Source organism: Molossus molossus, unplaced genomic scaffold (genome assembly GCF_014108415.1).
Source record: "Molossus molossus isolate mMolMol1 unplaced genomic scaffold, mMolMol1.p scaffold_m16_p_14, whole genome shotgun sequence".
NCBI classification, from domain to species: Eukaryota; Metazoa; Chordata; class Mammalia; order Chiroptera; family Molossidae; genus Molossus; species Molossus molossus.
In genome coordinates this window covers 35,133,328-35,154,659 of record NW_023425349.1, presented here as the reverse complement: position 1 = coordinate 35,154,659, position 21,332 = coordinate 35,133,328, and the positions used below count along the sequence as shown (strand labels likewise).

Here is a 21,332-nt window from a genome sequence, read left to right as displayed (position 1 = left end):
ATGCTGACCAAAAAAAAAAAGGAAATCACTATTCTCTTAATCACCATCAATTCTTATATCAGAAATGATACAGTAATTTGCAGTTCATTTATACTTACATGATATTATTTATTTTATAAATAGGTTGGACCAAGGTCATAACAAAAGCGATAGAGCTAGAATGTACCCAGCCAACAACTACTGTGCACAGCTCTTGTCTAAAGCCCATGGCCCTCACTAGTTCACCCTGATCTCTATACCCCTCAAGGATACTCAAACCAACTGCTCTCATGGGAGCTCCCAGAGGTTACCTCACTCCTGTAAGTCTCGCTCCTGACTGAATGAAGGATAATAAACGTGAGGTTCCATCAGGAAGTTGATAAGGAGGCTGATAGGTGGCCAAACCTTGGTTCCTGACTGGTTCCTTTTGGTGCCAATGTTTGCTACCTTGAATATCACCCCCAACTTGGTTTCTCTAACTCCACATAATTTCCTCCTCTTCCCCAAACCACTAGCCACCACCACTTCACTACATCATTATCCCCACTTGGCCTTTCTCTGAGCTTGTGATCAACTCTGAGCCTAGGCTGGAATCAGCAGACCAGCTGAGAGCAGAGAGGACTTTCTGGAAGCTAAAATCCATGGGGAACACTTTCAGGATTTGCAGGAAGCCCAATGGAAGCCCCTCTCACCAACTGCTCCAATCTGCATGCCAATGTGAATGTTGGCTTCCCCTCCAGAGGCAGGCCTGTCCCTGAACAAAACTGCTTGTAGCATTTGGTTTTTGTGGTAAAGAGAAAATGAACCTCCTGCTTGATGCACAAAGAACAGGACATCCATGCTGGCACTCTTCCTTCCCTCCAAGAACTCAAATATTTTTTCCTTCAACAGGAGAATGTGTGCAAGTCATACAATGTTGTAAGACAAGAAGGAGCTCTCCATCAGCAGAGCTCACTAAATATTATACATCACAACTCTATAAATAGCCTCTCCAGCCTCACAACAAAGCTGGCAGCATAGTCATCCCATTGGCTGTACTATCAATGGGAGAGGGGCTGGATAGCCCTCCAATGTTCTTCTACGTCCCTCACTCCTGAATACTTGCCTAATCCTGCAAAGGGAGAAAGGCCAATTTGTAAGGGATTCAGACTACCAATTCAGTTGGGAAACCCTACCCCACTAGAGAGCAAGAAGCAAGTCAAAGCATTCAAGGTCCTTCTCTTGTGGTCTGAGCTAAAAAATCACTTTCTCGCCCTGGCCGGTTTGGCTCAGCGGTTAGAGCGTCAGCCTGCGGTCTGGAGAGACCCGGGTTCGGTTCCCGCTAAGGGCATGTACTTCGGTTGCAGTTTGTCCCCGGCCCTGGTTGGTCGTGCAGGTGGCAGCCACTCGATGTGTCCCTTCACGTCGATGTTTCTGTCTCTCTCTCCCTTCCTCTCTCTCCCTCCCATTCTATCTGTACAAAAAATGGAAAAATATCCTCGGATGAGGATTAAAAAAAAAAAAAAATCACTTTCTCATAGGAGCCTTACCTGACATCACCAATCTAAAATGATGGCTTTATTATTCTCTTGCATGCTACCTTGTTCTTTCTTATCTTTTCTATCACTTGTCATAGTTTGTAACTGTAATTTTGTTTGTGCACTTTATTTGTCTTATATCTGTCTCTCCCATTGGATGGCCAACTCATTAAGGCTGGGGCCATGTTTGCTTTATTCATCATATTATTCCTTGTGTCCAGTACAGGGTCTTGCATATAGCAGATGCTCAAAATTCATTATTTTTGAATAATGAGTGCACCAATCCATGTATCCCTCTGAATCTCCCACAACTGCCCACATGTACCTTCTACTCTACTCATTAATTCCTACCTATACACTCCCCTTTGGGTCTCGACTGGTCCCCTCCTCAGAATAACTTCTCAACCTCCTATCTACTCCTACCGACCCTTAAAGGAAACAGTTGTTGTCTTCTATAGTTCTGTTTCACAAGAGCACATCTCTTCTTTGCCAGACTGTAAGCTCTGAGGGCAAAAGCTATCTTCCAAGGAGTTAAAGGGGGATTTGGGTTATAAGACTCACAACATATCAAAGTGGACAACCCAAAACAGGATATCATATGTATAAAGATATGTGCTAAAGGTTATAGAGATTTTTAGAATTGATTGAGAGCTCAAGGGAAGACTTCCTGGAGAAGGGAAGTTTATATGGACCTCTGAAGAATGAGTAGAAGTGGAGTAGGCAGAGAAGGAGAGGGGAGAGAATTCTTAAGAGGAGAGAAGGCATCAGGATGCCAATAGATGAGAGGAGGTAAAGGGCCTGGCTGGACTAGAAAGCTGGCATGAATGGGAGAAAGTATGGCCAGCTGGGTGAGAAAAAAGCCTAGTGTAGATGCCTTAAAAGCTACTGGAGAAATTTTAATTGATGATGCAGAAGAACTGAACTGGTTTCAAATTGAAGGAAATATCATGGGCCTGGGAGTCACAATACCTGAATTCTAGTCTAGGCCATGCCAAACTCCAGCTGGATAGTGGCCAAGCCTAGTTACTTTTCAGGGATTCTGCTTACATAGCTATATAATTGGCAAAAATGACTTCCCCAATCTCCTTCACAAGGTGGTTCAGGTACTTTGGAAACATCTTTCATCTACCTTAAAAAGGAATTTAAGATAAGAATAAGACAACTGCATCCACAAATTTCACACAAAGACAATGTATTGGGGCCACAGGACAAGTAGAACAGAGGGTGCACACCTTACCAAAGGAAAGAAAAGAATGCAAGAAGAAGGTGGCACTTTTGTGATAGGCCTTAAAAGATAGGAAAGATGAGCAAATACACATTAACAGAAAACCAGGAAAGTGCTGTTTATACTAAGTTCCACAGAGGATATTTTGACATGATTATATTGCACATACACAATAAGCCATGTTTATTGGTAGAATTTTGTTCCTAGATCCTACTTTAGAAAGAGTGTGGCCCTTTACAAAGAGCAACATGTCTTCCAGGCGCTCTGGCCTCTGGCTCAGTTTAAAACTGCTAACAAGCCTGGTTGGTGTTGCTCAGTGGTTGAGCATCAGCCCATGCACCAAGAGGTCGCTGGTTCAACTCCAGGTCAAATCACATGCCCAGATTGTGGGCCAAATCCCCAGTGGGGAGCAGGCAGAAGGTGGCTAATTGATGTTCTCTCTCATTGATGTTTCTATCTCTCTCTCCCTCTCCCTTCCTCTCTCTCTAAAATCAATAAAATAATAATAATAACAATAACAATAATAATAATAATAACTGCTAACAACCCTGACCGGTTTGGCTCAGCGGCTTAGAGCATCAGCCCATGGACCAAAGGGGTTGCAGGTTTGATTTCTGGTCAAGGGTACATACCTGTGTTGCAGGTTCAATCCCCTGGGGCCGTGCAGAAGGAAACTCATCAATGTTTCTCTCTTACATAGATGTTTCTATCTCTCTCTCTCCATCTCTCTCTGTCTTTCTCCTCCTCCTCCTCTCTCCCTCCCTTCCATTAGATCTAATAATCCATGGAAAAACATCCTCAGGTGAGGATTATGAATGAATGAATGAATGAATAAATGAATAAATAAATAAATAAATAAATAAATAAATAAATAAATAAATACTGCTAACACAGGGAACAGGGGGCAGTGGAGTCCAGAGATCAAAGCATGTTCACACTCCCATACAATGGCCCTGGTTCCTCCCTGTGAAGCCACAAGTAATATGAAGTCTAACCATCTTTCCTTTCTTAACTCTAGTCCTCTTCAGGCAATTGAAAACCATGAAATGCTTTCCCTGAGACTGTTTTATTAATAGACTGAACAGCCCTGGCCAGTTTGGCTCAGCGGTTAGAGCATTGGCCTGCGGTCCAGAGAGACCTGGGTTTGGTTCCCGCTAAGGGCATGTACCTTGGTTGCAGTTTGTCCCCGGCCCTGGTTGGGTTGTGTGGGTGGCAGCCACTCGATGTGTCCCTTTCATGTCGATGTTTCTCTCTCTCTCTCTCTCTCTCTCTCTCTCTCTTCCTCTCTCTCCCTCCTACTCTATCTGAACAAAAAATAAAAAAATGTCCTCGAGTGAGGATAAAAAAAAAAAAAAATAGACTGAACAGCCTCAGTTTTTCAAACTGTTCTCACATATGGTGTTGATTCCTTTAATCATTCCAGTCACTCCCTCCTGAATGATGATATCAGCATAGAACGCAGGACTTCATGCAGGACTTCAGATAGCGCTAACCAGTACAGAGAAGGACTATCCCTCTTAGGACCCAAATTTCATACTTGTATTAATGCAGCCCAACAGCACATTAGCTTTTCTGGTGGCTATGTCATATAGTAGACTTACATTATGTTTTCTGTTCACATAAACATTGGCTCTCTTTGAAGGTCCACCCTAGGCTACCCAATCACACAGCTTCACTCAGATTATTTTTTGTTAATCTTCAAGGGAGGACATTTTTCTATTGGATTTTTTTTTTTTTTTTTAGAGAGACTGGAAGAGAGGGAGGGAGGGACAGAGAGACATTGATGTGAGAGAGACACATCGATTGGTTACCTCCAAATGGGGCCAGGGATCAAACCTGCAACCCAGGTACATGCCCTTGACTGGAATCAAACCCATGACCCTTCAGTTTGTGGGCCCATGCTCTTAATCGCTGAGCAAAACTAGCCAAGGCATACCTAGATTCTTATTTAAATTCCATTGCTGAATTTAGCCAGCTACTACTCTGAGAATATAAGAGTCAAAATAGACACATGTGGTATAGTTTCTAATAGGTATGAATTCATCATCTCACTAGACCCAGTGGACCCTTACCTATATTAGCATTCAGCCTAGCCCATGATGTCCTTCCAGGTTCTTGCCTTGATTTTACATTGCTAAGGCAAAGGGCTACCCTATTTCAGGTGTGTCCTGAGTTCACTATAAGAATAGATATAGCTATTAAATATGATCGTAAACCTCAAGTAACAATAATATAAGTACAATACCAATATTATGGAGAATGACAGCCCCACTGTAATCTGGGCAGATCAGATCACATGGAGAGGTCTGTGTCTGGTTACAAGAGTCAGTAACTCAAAAGTATTTACTAGAGCAGCCAGGGTGACTAGGGATTTGGAAACCAGTCTCTGGGAAAATAGTAGAGAAAAAAACAGGGACTGTTTAGCTTGGGGGTAGGGGTAGGGGGAAAGAGTGCTAAGGCTATATAGCCCACAGTAGGGCCTTTCATCTCCAGTAACTGCTGGGCTTAAGGTCTCCTCTAGTAGTTTACTTCTTCTTCTTGCTACTTCGGTGAGGGCTTATATTTTCACCATAAGTGTGGCCAAACACTTATGTGATATTTATGAGATCTCTCCCTGAATCTTCCTCTTTTCCCATCTTATCTGCTCAGCAGAGCCAAGGATACTCCCTCTTACCTGACCTATCTATTTAAGAAGGATTATTAATTTTATATCAAGTCAATACTTCAAAAACCCATGCTGAAGATCAGAGTAGGAAAGACCGTTTTTCTCCATTCATTAATTAAAGAGCCACATCATAAGAGTCCAACTCCTCAGTGAAGCAGATCGCTGAGCTAGCTATCATCTCCAAGAGTTTTCCTTTCCTGTGTTCTTTGCCTAGTATAACTATAATGATTCAGGACTGCTGGGATGGCAAGCAGAGTACTAGAAGTGATATTTCCCCTGCTGAAGACCATGGCAGACATGGAAAACCAACCATGTCATTCTTTTTCACTGAACCAAGACTCTGCCTCAGAATACACCTTAATACATGCTCCAGGCAGCCACAGCTGATCAATGGGCATTAGCATAAGGGATAAAATCTGCTTATCATCCATGCTTTTTCTAGCCCATAAAGTAGGCCCCATTTTATATATGTAAAATTATTATGCAGGAATGCCTCTTCAGCTGCTGTAATTAGCAGGAACATTTAATGGTACTGCAGAGGAAATAGTGAGGAACCCTAATCAGGAATCCAGTTTTCAGTTTAAATCTCAATTGAGATGGGATTCTTCTTGATGAGAGATTTGAACTATAATCTTTATATTCTCTATTGCTTAGCAGAACACAAAAAGGCAGAGCATAACCCACAGGTAAAAAGGAGAAAAAGAACTGAGGCATGCAGCAGCCACACTAGAATTAAAAGTAAAGTACTAAATGGGTAAAGTGTACAGTATATGAATTATATCTCAGTGAAACTGTCAAAAAAAGTTAATGGTGAAAATGCTGGTTTCACCACATTATCAGTTAGTAGAGGGACTCAAAGGGAAATAAATGCCCCTAAACAATATCTTGAGAAAAATTAGGCATTTAGTATTTGCTTCTATACCTGACCAAAGTTCACTAAAATCTTCCTACTGATGGCAATAAGTTCAGACCCTGATACAAAGCAACAACATCCCATTAGAGACTAGTATGGAAGAAAAAGGTGTGGGTTATAAGGGGGTCAAAAAGACTGAGAAGAATATAAATCTAGACTGAATCAGGAGAGATACTAATTTCTAAGCCAGAGTTTCCCAAAGAGTATTTTATGAAACACATTGGTTCCATAAGATGTTAATAACTAGAACATGAAAAAAATTTCCATGGTTATATAATCTTGGAAACCATTGAGTTAAACAAAGCTGGAAAGGTTTCTTTACTGCAGAACTTCTCAGAGCCTTTAAAATGCTAGTAAACATTGTGATGGGATAGTGTGCAGTATTTCCCAAAGGAATTTATCTACAGATTTTCCCCCCACCCATAAAGTATCTCAAAGGACCAATATTCCTAAAGATATACTATATACTATACTATAGGAAATGTTGGTCTAAGCCATGTTTGGCTGAGGGCTTCACCAATTCCTTTATAAGGATAAAATTGCAAATTAATATGGGAACTATAAATAATTTATAGCTTGTACATAATTTTGTTTAAGTTAACTACACAATAAAATATATATGGTTCCCATTCCACAGTTTGGATGCAGTTAATTTAATAAATCTTAGTTAAAGTATCCCTTCAGGTATTGTTCTAAGTAGATAGATGGGGTCGACTCTGGTTATGACAGCCAAGAGTCTGGTGATGAAAACAGGCAAAATCAGGCCAGGAACCACAGTAGCTGGACTCATTTCTGCCTGGGTGTGGCCTCTTGTCATATTTATACTTTTCAGGGCTAGAATGGTCATTCAGAGAACACCCTTCATGACCATCATTGCCCTCTTACTTGTGCACATACTCATACATCATCATCATCATAGAAACTTAAAATTGACCCTCAAGAAGCATAACCATTTAATCCTCAATTTGATATCTTTGAATAACAACAACAAATGCAAGTACATTTTTGCTTGAACTGGCTCCTAAGAATGTAAAGTCTAGGGGGAACTCCTACATATCCCCATCTATCCTTCCCCTAGGCCAGACCTTCTGGGCCTTCTTCCAAGACTACTTCCCTACTACAGAGTCCCTCCCTAAAAATCAAGAGTTCACTAGGCTGCCCCACAGTGAGGCCTTTGGGTCATGTGCCAACTTCTGAACCCCAGAGCAGAGTCAGATTCAGAGCTGGTCCCAGCTCCGCCTGCTTTCTTCCTTCCTTTCTCCAGCCCTGATGGCCAGATTCCCACCAGAGTCTCCTTAGGAAACAATGCCTTGGGAGGCTGCTGAGCCAGGCCCTTGCTTCCTTCAACCAGCACCTCTCGGTATCTACTCTTAGCCTGATTCTCTCCTTCTCACCCCTGTGGGGCTCCCTGCGCCCGTCCTCCCAGGATCTGCTGGATGGCATGGATGAAGCAACTAAGTGCAAGGAGTTGTGTCTCCCATGTCCCCTTTCTTTTTTTTTTAATCCTCACCCGAGGATATTTTTTGACATTTTGTTCAGATAGAGTGGGAGGTGGGGGGAGAGAGAGAGAAAGAAAGATTGACGTGAAAGGGACACATCCAGTGGTTGCCACTCACACGACCCAACCAGGGCCAGGGACAAACTGCAACCAAGGTACCTGCCCTTAGTGGGAACAGAACCAAGGTCTCTCCAAACCGGCCAGGGCCCATGTCCCCTTTCTAAACACAGGCTCCATCTGCCCTTTCAAGGAGAGGAGAGGGTCCCTGAGGCTAGTCAGGTTCAAGTGCAGAAGGCTCTGATTTCCATTTCTGTTCACTCTGGGCTATAGTCAGGCAGGCAGCAGGCAGCTCCTGGGTGGAAATGACTCATCCTGACTCCCAGCTACCATGGAAGTGCCTGCCTACAGAGGCTGCACTTGGGGCCTTTAAGAAGCCAAGTCACCTTTGAGCAATCTCATCCCAGAAGTCTGCTCCCTTGGCACTGCTTCTACCCCAACTGCAGTTTTCCAGGCTGGTCTCAAAGAAAGGAAACATGTTATCTTTTCCCATTCTGACTCTTGCAAAAGAAGTCAGTGAAAGCGCCTGGCTCAGCCTATCAGTCAGAAAACCATAGGTTTGCCTCGAATACTGGTAAAAGGTCCGGCCAGAAACTGCAACTTAAAACACTCTCTTGCCAAGAAATGATTTTATTTTTCTTTACCAAAGTGCTGCCAGAAAAACAAAACAAAACAAAAACACTGTGGCTCCTTGCTGCCACCAATTCACTTGCATTCATCACAGGGGAAAAGTACTCATTGGCAGGCATTTCTCAGTATCCTTTTTGAGGCTGTGGGGCCAGTGTTACACTGCTCCTTAATTTTCTAAGACTGAGTCCCCCATAACACTAATAATGCAGCTTCAACAGCAGAGCAAAGGAAAACAGCAGGCTTCTCCCATATAAGCAGTCCCTAAAGCCAAGAGGTCCACAGGCCCCTGAGTTTTCTGGGGGTGGTAATGGTGCCTCTTGCTATCTAGATACCATGCCAGGAACCTGGGATGTATCTTTGACTCCCTACCTCTCCACCCCACCTCCAAATAGGTACCACATCCTGCCTATTCTGCTTTATCTGTCCCGTCCTCTCAGCTCTAGACTAAAATCATTTCTTCCTGGAGTATTATTGCACCCACCTTTATATTAGTTTTCAGATCTCCAATCTTACTTTCTCTAATCTCTTATTCACTACTAAAATGTTAGTCCTAAATTAAAATTGAATGATGTTATTCCCTTAAGTTAAGCCCTTCAATTATCCAAATGCATCCTTTTGTTTCTTCCTCCATGCCTTTTGCCTGAAACACTTGACCTCATCTCATCTTATCAGTCTGCCAACCTTCTACTCCTCTTCTAAAAGCCAGTTCAGCCATGACTCTTCTGTGAAGCCTTCCCTGATCACGATGGAAGCCCTTCCTGTTTTCCTTTGGCTCTGATGGACCTGGCTCTTCCTTTCTGCAGTGCTCATTACCCTGTGGTACCACAATCCATCTTAATTGTGCATATCCCTGGAGCAAAATTTTGTGTTAGGGAACCCAGCACAACATCTAGCAAAAAATAGGTTCTTAATATTGTTGATTGAGGCGATGAGTAGTAAGGGATGAAGTAGAGACCTAGTAAACCTGATCCTCACTTTGCAATATAGGAAAAGAGAAAAGGGTGGGCCTCATCCCAGAACCTGAGAAATACTACTAGGTAATGAGCCACATGGACCCATTAGGAGAATCCACCCTTCAATCGAAAAGTCATTTGACTACAAAGAGGCAACTTAAGGCTCCCTGACCACAGAATAAACATAGGTCAATTTTTCATCGTGGCTCTAGCTATCTTCACAATGTTTTCTCTGCCACTTTCAGGGGTTACTGTTGCTCACTCGCTGAATTAATTCCCTGACCTTCCCCATCCCTGAATGTCAGGAGGCAGGAGATACCTGAAACTACTTTCTAAGTTCAGATGGTTAAAGGGTCAGAACTTCAGCATTTCTCATCTTCTCCCAAGGGAGGTATCACCCTTTCTCAGGAACACCCTCCATTAATCCCCATTCTTTCTTGACATGTATCTAAAACTTTCCTGTAGCCATTTGAGTCCATCCTTCTCCTGGCCAATCACTGAAGAGATCTCACTTGTCTCTATCCTTAAAGTACCTGGAACTGAGCATATGCTCACGAACTAAACAAATGAGTTAACAGACAACCTGGGTTTCAGGAAGGCTAGACTAGCATTTCTGTCAAGTGTACAGAGACCCTGTCTGATGCCATATGCTGTTTTTTAGTCTAGTTGGTCTCTGAAAACATAGGGGGCAGGGTTTTGTCTGACATAATTAACTTTAAAAGCTCCATTTTTTCCCCCCCAACAATTCTCTTCCTCTCCAGTTGTAGCCAAGTAGAAGACATAGACTGTGAGGCTGCACCAACCAGACTAGAAGACAGACAATAGGGCCAGAGAGCCGACTGCTGCTGCACATGCAAACAATAGCCCAAATTCAACCCAACTGCTCAATAGAGAGCCTTAAACAAATAGATGGGTGCTCTCTAGATCAGAGAGGTATGTGGCTTGGACACAGAACTTACATTCCTGGCAGTTTCTTTGGGAAAATCTGTGCTCAAAAACACTAAGGATTTTCTAGAAGATAGACACAGCAGGAGTGGAGTCCAGGGACTAGGTCTCCAAGAGGAGCTCTCATTCCTTTCATAATGAGACAGGAAGAGACCCTGGGGAGCTCTCAGGGATAAGCCCAGGCCTGGTTCAGCTGCTGAGATACAACCAGGCCAATGAAATAATTGGTGTGAAGGGGAAAAGAGGGAGGCCACCAACTCCCACCCCAGACAGAAGACTCCTGACAGCTGCAACAACAGCAGCAGCAGCAACAGGGCAGGGATCTCTTCCTCCCACTAAGTTGAGAACTAATACTTAAATTAGCACCTTGGAAACACCCAGATGTGCTGGCTGTGCCTTCTCTTTTTACTCTTGCCATTCCTCCAGGCCTCTTTTTTAAGCTTGAGTTTCTTTTTCAAGTAAATAATAAAAAAATAAAGATGCTCTTCCCTCCATAGCTTAATTTCACCCCCAGAGGAATGGCTTCTGGATTCTTCCCACCACTATTATTAGGGGAGGATTATTTGATGATGGAGCCCATGTGACAGGCCTGTATGAGTACAGCTTAGTCCAGAAAGGGGAAATGATGCTAACATCGGCATTGCTTTATTTCCTTTAGGGTTTAAGGAGATAGCCCCCATTCTGCCCTCAGAGGGCTCACACTGAGGGAGTGAGCAAAAATGATAAACTTCTATTGAACTGTAAGTTTCAGGAAGGCAAGGCCATATTTGTGTCTATGTTGCTACCCACTGTGTCCCTAACACCTAGTGTAGTATCTAGAATAGAGCAGATGCTCAATAAATATAAGGTGAATGAATTTGCTGACTCAGTGATATCAGGTCCCTATGATATTCTTTGGAAGAGAGAGTGAGGAGCTATTGCTTAAACTTTAAAAAGATAGTTTGTCTTTATTTTATAAATGAGAAAACTAAGTCCAGAGAAGAGGAGACTCTAGAGAGAGGTCTCAATAAATAATGGCAAGAAATGAAATAGGGTCCTGGTTGGTTTGCTCAGTGGTTCGAGCGTCAGCCCTCGGACTAAAGTTGTGGGTTTGTACCTCAGTTGCAGTTCAGTCCTGGCCCTGGTTGCGGCCATGCGAGAGGCAACCAGTCGATTGTTTCTCTCACATCGATGTTTCTCTCTCTCTCTGAAAATAAATGGAAAAAAATATCCTCAGGTGAGGAAGAGAGAGAGAGAGAGAGAGAGAGAGAGAGAGAGAGGAAGGAAGGAAGGAAAGAAGGAAGGAAGGAAGGAAGGAAGGAAGGAAGGAAATAGGTCATGGCTGAGTTCAAACCTGGGACCCTAGTTTTTACAGTCTACCCAAATATCTCTTAGGAGCCACTTTTACTTTCTCTTATGTAGTATAACATCTTAAGTCTTTACACCCTGAAATAAAGGCTCTTGGGGAAACTCTACACAAGATTATGCGGTCTCAATAATACACAGAGCATTTAAGGAGTTTTGGGAGTCCTCTAGGCTTCAACCTGGGAACAAGGGTCAAGAAGCTGAAATCTGCAGGGCAATGTCTATGACCCTTAAATGGGGGATGACTGTATTGCTACTTCAACAAGGCTCTCACTCAACTGCAACAAAGCAGCCCCTAGCAAGAAGGGCTCCTTTAGACTTCAAGAAAAGGTCTGAAGGCAATTACAGTTTTTCTGATAAATGTCTCCTTGCACTTTTATTCCAGAGCCACACAGACAAGAAGCAGCTCAGGAGTCTTCTGGGGCCACTACTCACTCAAACCATCACTGAGAACTTTAGGCAATGACAGAGGCATCAAGGACAACTGAGAGAGCCTTGTGATTCGATTCCTTTCCCCCTTTCCCTGGACAGTTATTGCCTCCCTTTTTAGGAACCCCAGATGGGAGGCAAGAACCAACTCATTGCTTTCTTCTGCCTCACTAGGACATCCTCCTTCTCCTCCTTCATCCACCCTCCCTTTGATTAGATACTTAAAACTGAAAAGGCAATTTAGTTTGACAAGCCAGGTTGGCTGGAAAAATAGTCCAGAAAGGAAAGTCCTCTTAACCTAGCCCAAAGTTCTTCAAGTTTATGGGATAAACTAGTCCCCAAGATTTTCTGACCCCCTAAATAATCTAATGATAGCATCAGGCTAGCATCTCTCTCCTCAGTTTAATATGGTACACATCTATGTAGCTTCTATTTTGGCTTCTGGAGCTAAGTAGTCACAAAAGGGGGGGGGGGGGATGCCTTTTATATCTTGCTAGGTAGCCTCTAATGGTTCTCTCTCCCATCTCCCAAAAGGTGTGGCTTAGAGTAGGTCATGGGTTCCTGCCAAGGTCTGTCTTGGCTGCTGTAATGGGAAGGTTGCTTCCTCAGGAAGTCACAAAGCACATCTGTAAGCCAGGGGCCTGGGGGCCCAAGGGTAGAAACTGTTTCTTTCCTCCTGGCCTAACACAGAGGGAAGAGCCTTAGGGAGCCCAATCTCTTTTTATTTTTTTATTTTTTTATCCTCACCCGAGGACATTTTTCCAATTTTTGTACAGAGAGAGTGGGAGAGAGAGAGAGAGAGAAACATCGACGTGAAAGGGACACATCGAGTGGCTGCCACCCACACGACCAACCAGGGCCGGGGACAAACTGCAACCGAAGTACGTGCCCTTAGCGGGAACCGAACCCGGGTCTCTCCGGACCGCAGGCCAACGCTCTAACCGCTGAGCCAAACCGGCCAGGGCTTTTTAAAATTTTTTTCCTTTATGATGTTAGAGAGAGGGGGAGGGGGAGGGAGAGAGAGAGAAATGATGACAGAGAACATAGATTGGCCGCCTCTGCATGCCCCTCACTGGGGATAGGGCCCACAATCTGGGTATATGCCCTGACCCGGAATCGAACTGGTGACCTCTTGGTGCATGGGTCGACGCTCAACCACTGAGCCACACAGGCTGGGCAGGAGAGCCCAATCTCTTCAAGGCTTGTAGAGCTCTGCTAGGTTCCAGCAGAGCTCAGAGAATAGGGCACCCAACCTTTAGGTTTCTGGCCTGCTCTGCCTCCTTCCCGCTCCCCCTCTAAGACTCCAAGGAGGAAAGGAGAAAGAAAAGCAAACAGGGCCCGGGCACTCCCTCGCGCCTCCCTCTCCCTATACTGACAGAATAGGCCTCTCTTCCACTTGGCGGCGGACAAGCCAGTCCGGTGCCCCCACTCCTCCACCCCCACTCCGGGGCTATGGGCAGCGGGCATGGTCTGCCCTAGGCCTGGCCTCGGTGCGCCCGCGTCTCCCTCCCCCTTCCATCTCCTCTGAGCCGGCAGCGATGACATCATTCCTCCCTTACTCCGAGACCGCTGACAGGCGGTAGGATCGGCGCCCAGCAAGGGCTCCAAGCTTGTAGGCCTAGGATGATAGGGGCTCTTCCAAACGGTGGGCACTAGCGTCTCCAGCGCAGCCCCGCCCCCTCTCCCGTCGGTTCCGGAGCCTTCTCATCTGTGCCTCTGATTTCTTCATCTCGCCTCTGCGCTCTCTCCTCCTTGGCTCCGGTACCGCCAGCTTAGACTACCTGCGCTCTCCTCCGGAGAAGGGAATTCCCGGATCCTGCACCGACCCTCTGGCCTATGGTTCTCTGCCTCCGCGTTCCCATCCAAATCTAGCAAACCGGCGGGCAGGCCCCTCCTCCTGTACAAGCCTATTCCCAGGCCCTCTTAGACTGACTGCTCTCCGGCCCCATCCCCCGCCCTGAATCTCACAGGCCTCCGGGGCTAAACGCCTTCCCATCTCTCACGCCAACCTACTAGGCCTGCTGCCCACGGTGCCCCAGGCCAGTTTCCTTTCTTTCCCAGCTATGGGCCTTGATTGGTTTGCATCACTGTACCCCTCTCGGTTCCATCCGACGGCATTCCCCATAGTTCCCTCGGCCTGCCTCCTCAGACCGTGCCCTCCGCCCTTACAGGCTCCTTTGCCGTCATTCTTCGCGGATTCTCCCACGGTTTTCATGTCCTGCAGATCACCCTCCCCAGCGATGTTTTCATGGCTCTCTTTGCCCCATCTGAAGGCGCTCCCTTCGTACAGTCCCCAAGGCCTGATTCCTTCTTCCCCCTTAGGCAGCGACCCTTCCCGACCCTGGCCTGCCCGCCGCCCGCCCCCTCACCAGTGGCTGCATCTCCGAGTGCGCGGTGGGCACCTGGAACCGGTCGATCTCCTCCATCATGGTGCCGGCGAGCGAGCGGGCCCAGGGCCGGGCGCGGCCAGGGACGCCAACAGTACCGCGCGGGGCGGCGGCCCCAGGAGCCGGTTGGGTGGTGCAGACTAGGCCGCCCCGGACGAGTAGGGAGGGCAGGCGGCCGAGCAGATCGACGGGTGGGAGCGGGGCGGAAGGTTCGCTGGCGGGTTAAGGCCCGCGTGGCTCCGTGGGCTCGCCTAGCACTACAGCGGCTGTAGCGGGGCAGAGCCGCAAGTCTGGCCTCGCCTCCTCCTCGGCCACCGCCTCCTGTCAGCAGCTCAGCCACTGCGGTGACTCGGCAACTCCACTTCCGGGTCCGGGACACCGCCCGAATGTGCATTATTCATGAGGGGGTGGTATCTTAGTGTTACTGAGGGGGCGGAACTTAGTGAAACTGTGCTTCCCCTCGTGCCCAGCCCCGCCTCCCCCTCGAGCGGGGACCAGGAGTCAGAAGCGCCTGCGCGGGGGCTGCTGGTTAGTTGCTGGGTAACCGCGTCGGGGAGGAGCCGATTCCCTCTCGCTAAGGCTCAGGGACCCACATTGACGGCTGTCCCCAAAGAACCCTTGAGACTGGGAATTGACGTGAAAGAGAACCGGATTTCCCGTGCATGATCGAGGTGACGGACAAACTTCTTGTCTTCAGACGAGGGATTGTTTTGTAGACGCTCCAAATATTGAAGTGCTTTCTACTTCTTTGAAGATGCCCCAGAAACAGCAGCCACGTAGGCAGGTAACAAACACTTCAACCTGCCCTCTCGCGATGAACTCTGACCACCGCCAATGACTACTGATCATACCTCTCTACTGGTCCTTCATCATCCTTTCCTTGTTGACTCCAATCTTCTCTCTCCTTGTAACCGCTGGCCTGTGTTCTCACTGACCTTTGACCCTTTCTTGCTCTCTCTCCCACTAATCGTCACTCAGGCCTAGGTATTCGGAGGTTTGTAGAGAACAAATCTGTGTCCATGCTGGTTGTGACTTTACATAGTTTGGTCTGGTCTCCATATTAGCCTTTGTTCCTTTGCTTCTTTCATCTGGCCTTCCATAGCAGGTGGACACATCTTTCTTAGATCTCTACAACCATGGGGAAGCTGCTTTTCCCATATGGCCATGCCCTAGTTTTATGGCAGGGTTGCACTTTGTTTTGAAGCTCATGTATGTACTGTGCTTTGGTCTATTGACTTTTAAATTTTTATTTATTTATTGTTGATAGTATTATAGGTGTCCCCCCACCATTTTGCTCCCCTCCACCTAGCCCCTGCCCCATCCCAGGCCTTCCTCACACGATTGCCTGTGTCTAGTTTGTTTTAAGTTCAGCATTACTGAGGTCTGGTTTACATACAATGAAATGGACCATTTCAGTTGTACATGTTGACAAGGTTTGACAAATTTGTACATTTGTGAACCACCACAACAATCAAGATATAGGACACTTCCTCTACCCTGAAAAGTTACCCTGTGCCTCCACCCAGTCAGTTCTCCTGAATCCCCCCACCCCAGATAACCACTGATCTGCTTTCTGTCACTACAGATTAGAGTTGTCTTTTCTAGCACTTGCAGTGTGAATAAGTTTAGGGATGAGTTTTTCTAGCCCATTAGGGGAGACGTTAGAGGCTAATTACACTGAGAGCAGAGAGAGGTGACTACAGACAGGAAGCAGAGAAACCTGCATACTCCAACACTTTCCCCCACTTCCCCCAGGGAAGGGTTGTTTTAATACAATGTAAATGTTGGTTTGTGGGGTGTGAGAAAAGGCTGGATTGTATTTATCACCCTCTTGTCTCAGTAAAGCCCAATCAGTGATGAGCTGAGTGTGGGACAACCTAGAAAGGTTTGAGAAGTTGTCCCTGTTCTCTGTGCAATCAGTCCAATGGGGTGGGGGTGGGGGGGGCAGAACCCAGGCATACAAATACAAGAGAGAATGGGATTCCTGGAGCTGAGGAGGGAGACATGCAGGTTGGAGCAGCAGAAAAGCTTCAGGGTGGATGTGAGACAGCTATGGCTTGGATGCCTACAGTGGAGAAGGGAAGATCAGGGTTGGTTTGTTAGGGGACAGAGAAGAGTTTAAATTGTACTGTTCATGTTGCTCCATTGATCAGACCTTTCAGTGACTTCCTCTTGCTTTTAGAATAAAGTCCCAAAAGTCCAGCTTGCTTTGTATGGCCTGCAAGGCCTTGCAAGCTTTAGCCTCTGCTACCCACCCTACTTCAGATCTCATCATTGCTCTGTGAAAACTGCACAACCAAAGCAACTGAACTGTCCTGACTTCCTGGAAAGTGACAGTCACATTCTCTTTCTCCTCTAGGCCTTTGAAAATGTTGTTTCCTCTGCCTACCTGCCTGGTACAATCTTTTGTGTCTGTTCCCACCTGCTCTATGCCACCCTGCCCCAAATCTCTCCTTCATCTCCTCTTCATATATCAGGTCTCAGGTTTGCCACTATATTCTCCTACAACTGATTAAGTACCCTTTCAGGAGGCAGGATTGGATAATATCCCCACTAGAATATAATCTCTCTGATGGCAAGAATCATGTCTGCCTTATTCATTGTTTTTTTGGTTTGTTTGTTTTGTCTTGCTTTTTCTGTTTGTTTGGTTTTTGTTTTTGGTAATTCTCACCTGAGGATATTTTTCCATTCATTTTTTTTTTTAGATAGAGTAGAAGGGAGGGAGGGAGGGAGAGAGAGAGAGAAACATCAATGTGAGAAAGACACATCGATCGGCTGCCTCCTGCACAATCCTGACCAGGGCTGGGATCGAACCTGCAACCCAGGTACGTGCCCTTGACTGGAAATCAAACCCATGACCCTTCGGCCCGTGAGCCAGTGCTCTAACCACTGAGAAAACTGGCCAAGGCTGTTTGTTTTGTTTTCGATTATTTTATTTTATTTTTTCCTGTTTTGTTCATTGTTGATTCAGTTCCCTTGTACCTAACACAATGCCTGGAATATAGTAACTTCTGAAAATGAGTTGAATATGAATTCTGAATGCCTCAAGCTGTTCTTTGGAAATTTTGCTCTGAGTGTGTTTGAAGGGTAGGAAGGGATGAACCTGGGATGGGGAGACAAGAAAGGAGGGATAACAAGGAAATGTCACAGTAGAAGCATGTTTTTCCAGGTTCACGTTAATATCTGCTTTGGCAATAGGGCTATGAATAATTCACATTTGAACCACATATACCCATGCCTTAAAAGCTGAGTATTGGAGATTAAGAAATAAAAAAGTTCTTATGATAAATAGCCATTCTCATTTAACAATAATTTGTTGAGTACCTACTATGTGCCCAGTACAGTTCTAGGTTTTAGTGATAGAGCAACAAACAAAAGAATAAAAAACCTCTGCTCTCATGGAGCTTAACTTTTAGTGGGAGGTAAATTTTCAATAAACAAATAAATAAAATATATAGTTTACAGATGGTGTGGTATGTGTCAAGAAGAAAAATAAAGTAGAGAAATAGAGTAGGAAGTTCAGGAAATCAGAAGATTATGATTTAAATATAGTGATCAGGGAAGGCCTCACACAGGTGACATTTGTGAAAAAAACTGAAGGAAATGAAAGATTTAGCAATGCAATATCTAGGGAGGAAGCATTCCAGACAAAGGGCATAGCAAGTTCAAAGTACCTGAGATAGGAGCTTGCTACACATGTTCTAGATCAGCAAGGAAGGGGAAAGAGGGAAGTGGCAGAAAATAAGTTCAGAGAGATGCATCCCTCTATCCCAGAGGGTTAATCAAATAATCCATGGCATATTAAATTGATCATGATGAAGCTCCATGAATCATAATGTGTCATTAAAATGCATGAATGTCAGGCACCATAAACCATGACCAGCTCAAAACATCACTAGTAATGCCCCAATAACAAAGTGTCCTTCCTGAAAATTGTGAGAATTCTAACCGGCTGCATATGTATATGTACAGGAGGAGCTTTGCAACATTGCCAAATATTGCCTGGCAGCCAGACTTCTTAGTAGAGAACTGAATTAGAGTCTTCTGTGAACTTCAGTTAAAAGCTAATTTTAGTTTATAACTAACAAATTTTAGTACTCCTTTATAACTCAGTTGGTTACCATAAAAAATATGAAAGTCTAGAATTTTGCATCACTTGCCTGTAAGAGCCAATGAAAAGACTTGCATTTTTGGATCATTTTGTGGTCTCTCCAGAAGCCCCTCTGAAAAAATACTTGTAATACTACTGATCTTGATGAAGGGAGACTAGGGTAGGGGTGAGTGGGCAAGATTGGGAACAAGGCTTAAACAGAGTTTTAGATAATTCAGAGATTTTGAGTCTGGTGACTAGACCTGGGATCCACAGAAGAGAGGACAGGAGAGGTTGAGCAGAGTCTAAGGGAAGTTGATATGTTTCTATATGTCCAAAGTAAGATATTCTTGTTCTTGTGACCCTTCTCTTTAGTTTCATCCTTATACCTCTTTCTTTCCTCAAGTCCTAAATATAATTATTTTCCCCTAGACCTCCTAAATATTTCTAGAATTATTTCATTTTTTTCATATTCACTGCCACCCCCATAGCCCATCCTACAATCATTTCTCACCCAGAGTGCTATAAAAGCCTTGTAACCTGTATTCCCCTCACCAACTCATGCCCCTTACAATCTATTCTCTACACTGCATCAAATGATCTTTTCAAACTGTCAACCTGATTATATCATCCCCCACTCAGAACCCTTCATTATCTTCCCATTGCTCTTAAGATAACCCTTCAAGTGCCTATATGAGCTGAGGTCTACTTGGGTCTCTAAGCCTTAACTTGTACCACTTTTCCCCTATTATTGCTGTACTTCAGTTCTATGTGCTGTCCCCTCTTTCTGGAACATTCTTCACACCTTCCCTCACACATGCACTCCTAATATTTCAGCCCAAACATCAATCCCTACAACCTGCTCCAATGCCTCCTGCAGTATTAATTAAGATAGGGTTAAGATTCCTCTATTACATAGTCTCATTACTCTCGATCCTTTCTTCTATAGCATGCATCACAGTGCGTAATTATTCACTTGTCTGTGTAACTATTGTAAGTCTCTCTGATTGGACTTGAAATCCTTGTTAACAGGGCCTGTGAATGTTTTTGCTTACATCTGTATTCTCAGTTCCTAACACAGTGACCATCACATCAGAAACTCTCAATGAATGCTTATTGAATGAATAATTGTCTGTGGTTGGGGAAGTAGCATAGGATTCTATGGGAGCATGTGGTAGGAGGTCTTAACACTGATTCTGGGGGAATCAGGAAACATTTCTAGGAGGAATGCCACGATTGAAGGTTTGGAAAGAGGAAGGAGTCCAAAATGTAGGGTAAGGAGTGAGCATAGAAGTTAGAAGACAACAAAGAAGAATAATGTCCCAGAAGCCTAAGGAAGAACATGTTTACAATGAGTTTACAAAGTATGTGGTCAGTCATGTTGCATGCTGCTGAGAGGTCGATGAAGCTAAGAACTAGACATCGAATAATTAGTAAGTCATTGGGGATCTTGGAAAGAACAATTTCAGAGGTAAAAGGAAGACTGAATTGAGCTACGAAGGCAGTAAAGACCATGTAGATAGGATTTTTTAAGAGATGAAAGTGAAATTTGAATATGTTAAATGCTGAGGGGAGGGACCCTGGCATAGACAGAAGTTGAAGATGAAGGAGACACATAAAATAATGGGTACAGCCAATCTCTGAGGAAGTGGGAGTGGATGAGTTATGGAGAGAAGATGGAACACTTTGTAACAGGAGAGGAGAAAAGAGAAAGATGATAATTCAGAGGGTTAGTGGCACAAAGTTGAGAGAGTTTTCTCTTCTCTTTGCCTAGTAGTGTTACGGAATTCCTTATGGAAGTGATAACTAGAAAACAAATTTTGCCAATGGCTGTTGCATTTTGTTATAATTACAGTCATGCTATTTTCAGATTTATAGTCTGAGGTTTGCCATACACAATTATCAGATTACAAAACAGCTGTGAGCACTGGAGGCTGAACTTGGTCTCCTCCCCTGTTTGCTGTGGAGAGCCTAGTATATTGTTAGTACTCAGTACATGCCAGGTACTCAAATAATAAAGGCAGAGAGCTCTTGTGCTCATCTCCGGGATTTGCAGCCTGCAAACTGGTGCTGAAGAGTAATTTTGATTCTCTGGCTCCCAGCTGTGAGCAAGCCACATGAAATTGTTTTCTGTCAGTTAGAAATTTGTAGGGAGTATTTAGTCTTCCCAATTGCTGAGACAGAGTTATATGGAAGAAGCAAGCAAAAGACACAGTTACTGATCAAACTTCGATTTCACTGCTTTGTGTCTCACAACACTTTGTCCTACTAATGGAGTCACTGGATTCTGGTTTGTTTCGTGAGTTTATGTATTCCATTTATCTTACCTCCTAGGCTGAGAACCCTTGAAGTAGGACCAACTCAACCTTGGTTCTTTTTAAGCTATCATCCTAGAATCTGACACATAGTAAATGCTTAATAAATATTGGGTAAATAAATAATGACTGAATGAATTCATTGATGAGTAAATAAATAAATAATGAAAAGGTACATATTGCAGTATTCTGAAAACTAACTTGTTCTAGGCTTGCAGAAGAAGTAGTTTAGGCTTCCTTCATTCTATGCAAAGCAGCCTAATTCTGTTAGTTATGTGGGGACCCTACACCAATGCTAGGCTTATTTTTCTACTTTTATTTTTACCTTACATCCATTTTCTCATTTACTTATTTTTCATGTGTGACATATTCAGCCTTAAATGTT

At 44.5% G+C, this 21,332-nt stretch overlaps 2 protein-coding genes across 5 annotated transcripts in view; one reads left to right on the top strand and one right to left on the bottom strand.

The window, feature by feature from the left end:
• Positions 1-14,888, bottom strand: part of FAM219A (family with sequence similarity 219 member A) — a 54,273-nt gene extending 39,385 nt beyond the window's left edge. For 3 of the 4 annotated variants that reach the window (XM_036261909.1, XM_036261910.1, XM_036261911.1), the window contains exon 1: positions 14,525-14,825. In XM_036261909.1, the coding sequence (XP_036117802.1) occupies positions 14,525-14,584 (60 nt within the window). In that variant the 5' untranslated portion in view covers positions 14,585-14,825. Of the gene's footprint in view, positions 1-14,524 lie in introns of all 4 variants that reach the window. The other variant, XM_036261908.1, reaches the window with a different exon arrangement.
• Positions 14,889-15,074: 186 nt separating this feature from the next.
• DNAI1 (dynein axonemal intermediate chain 1) overlaps positions 15,075-21,332 on the top strand; it is a 62,662-nt gene continuing 56,404 nt past the window's right edge. Inside the window, exon 1 of the mRNA XM_036261372.1 lies at positions 15,075-15,326. Coding sequence (XP_036117265.1) covers positions 15,297-15,326 — 30 coding nt within the window. The 5' untranslated portion in view covers positions 15,075-15,296. The remainder of the gene's footprint in view (positions 15,327-21,332) is intronic.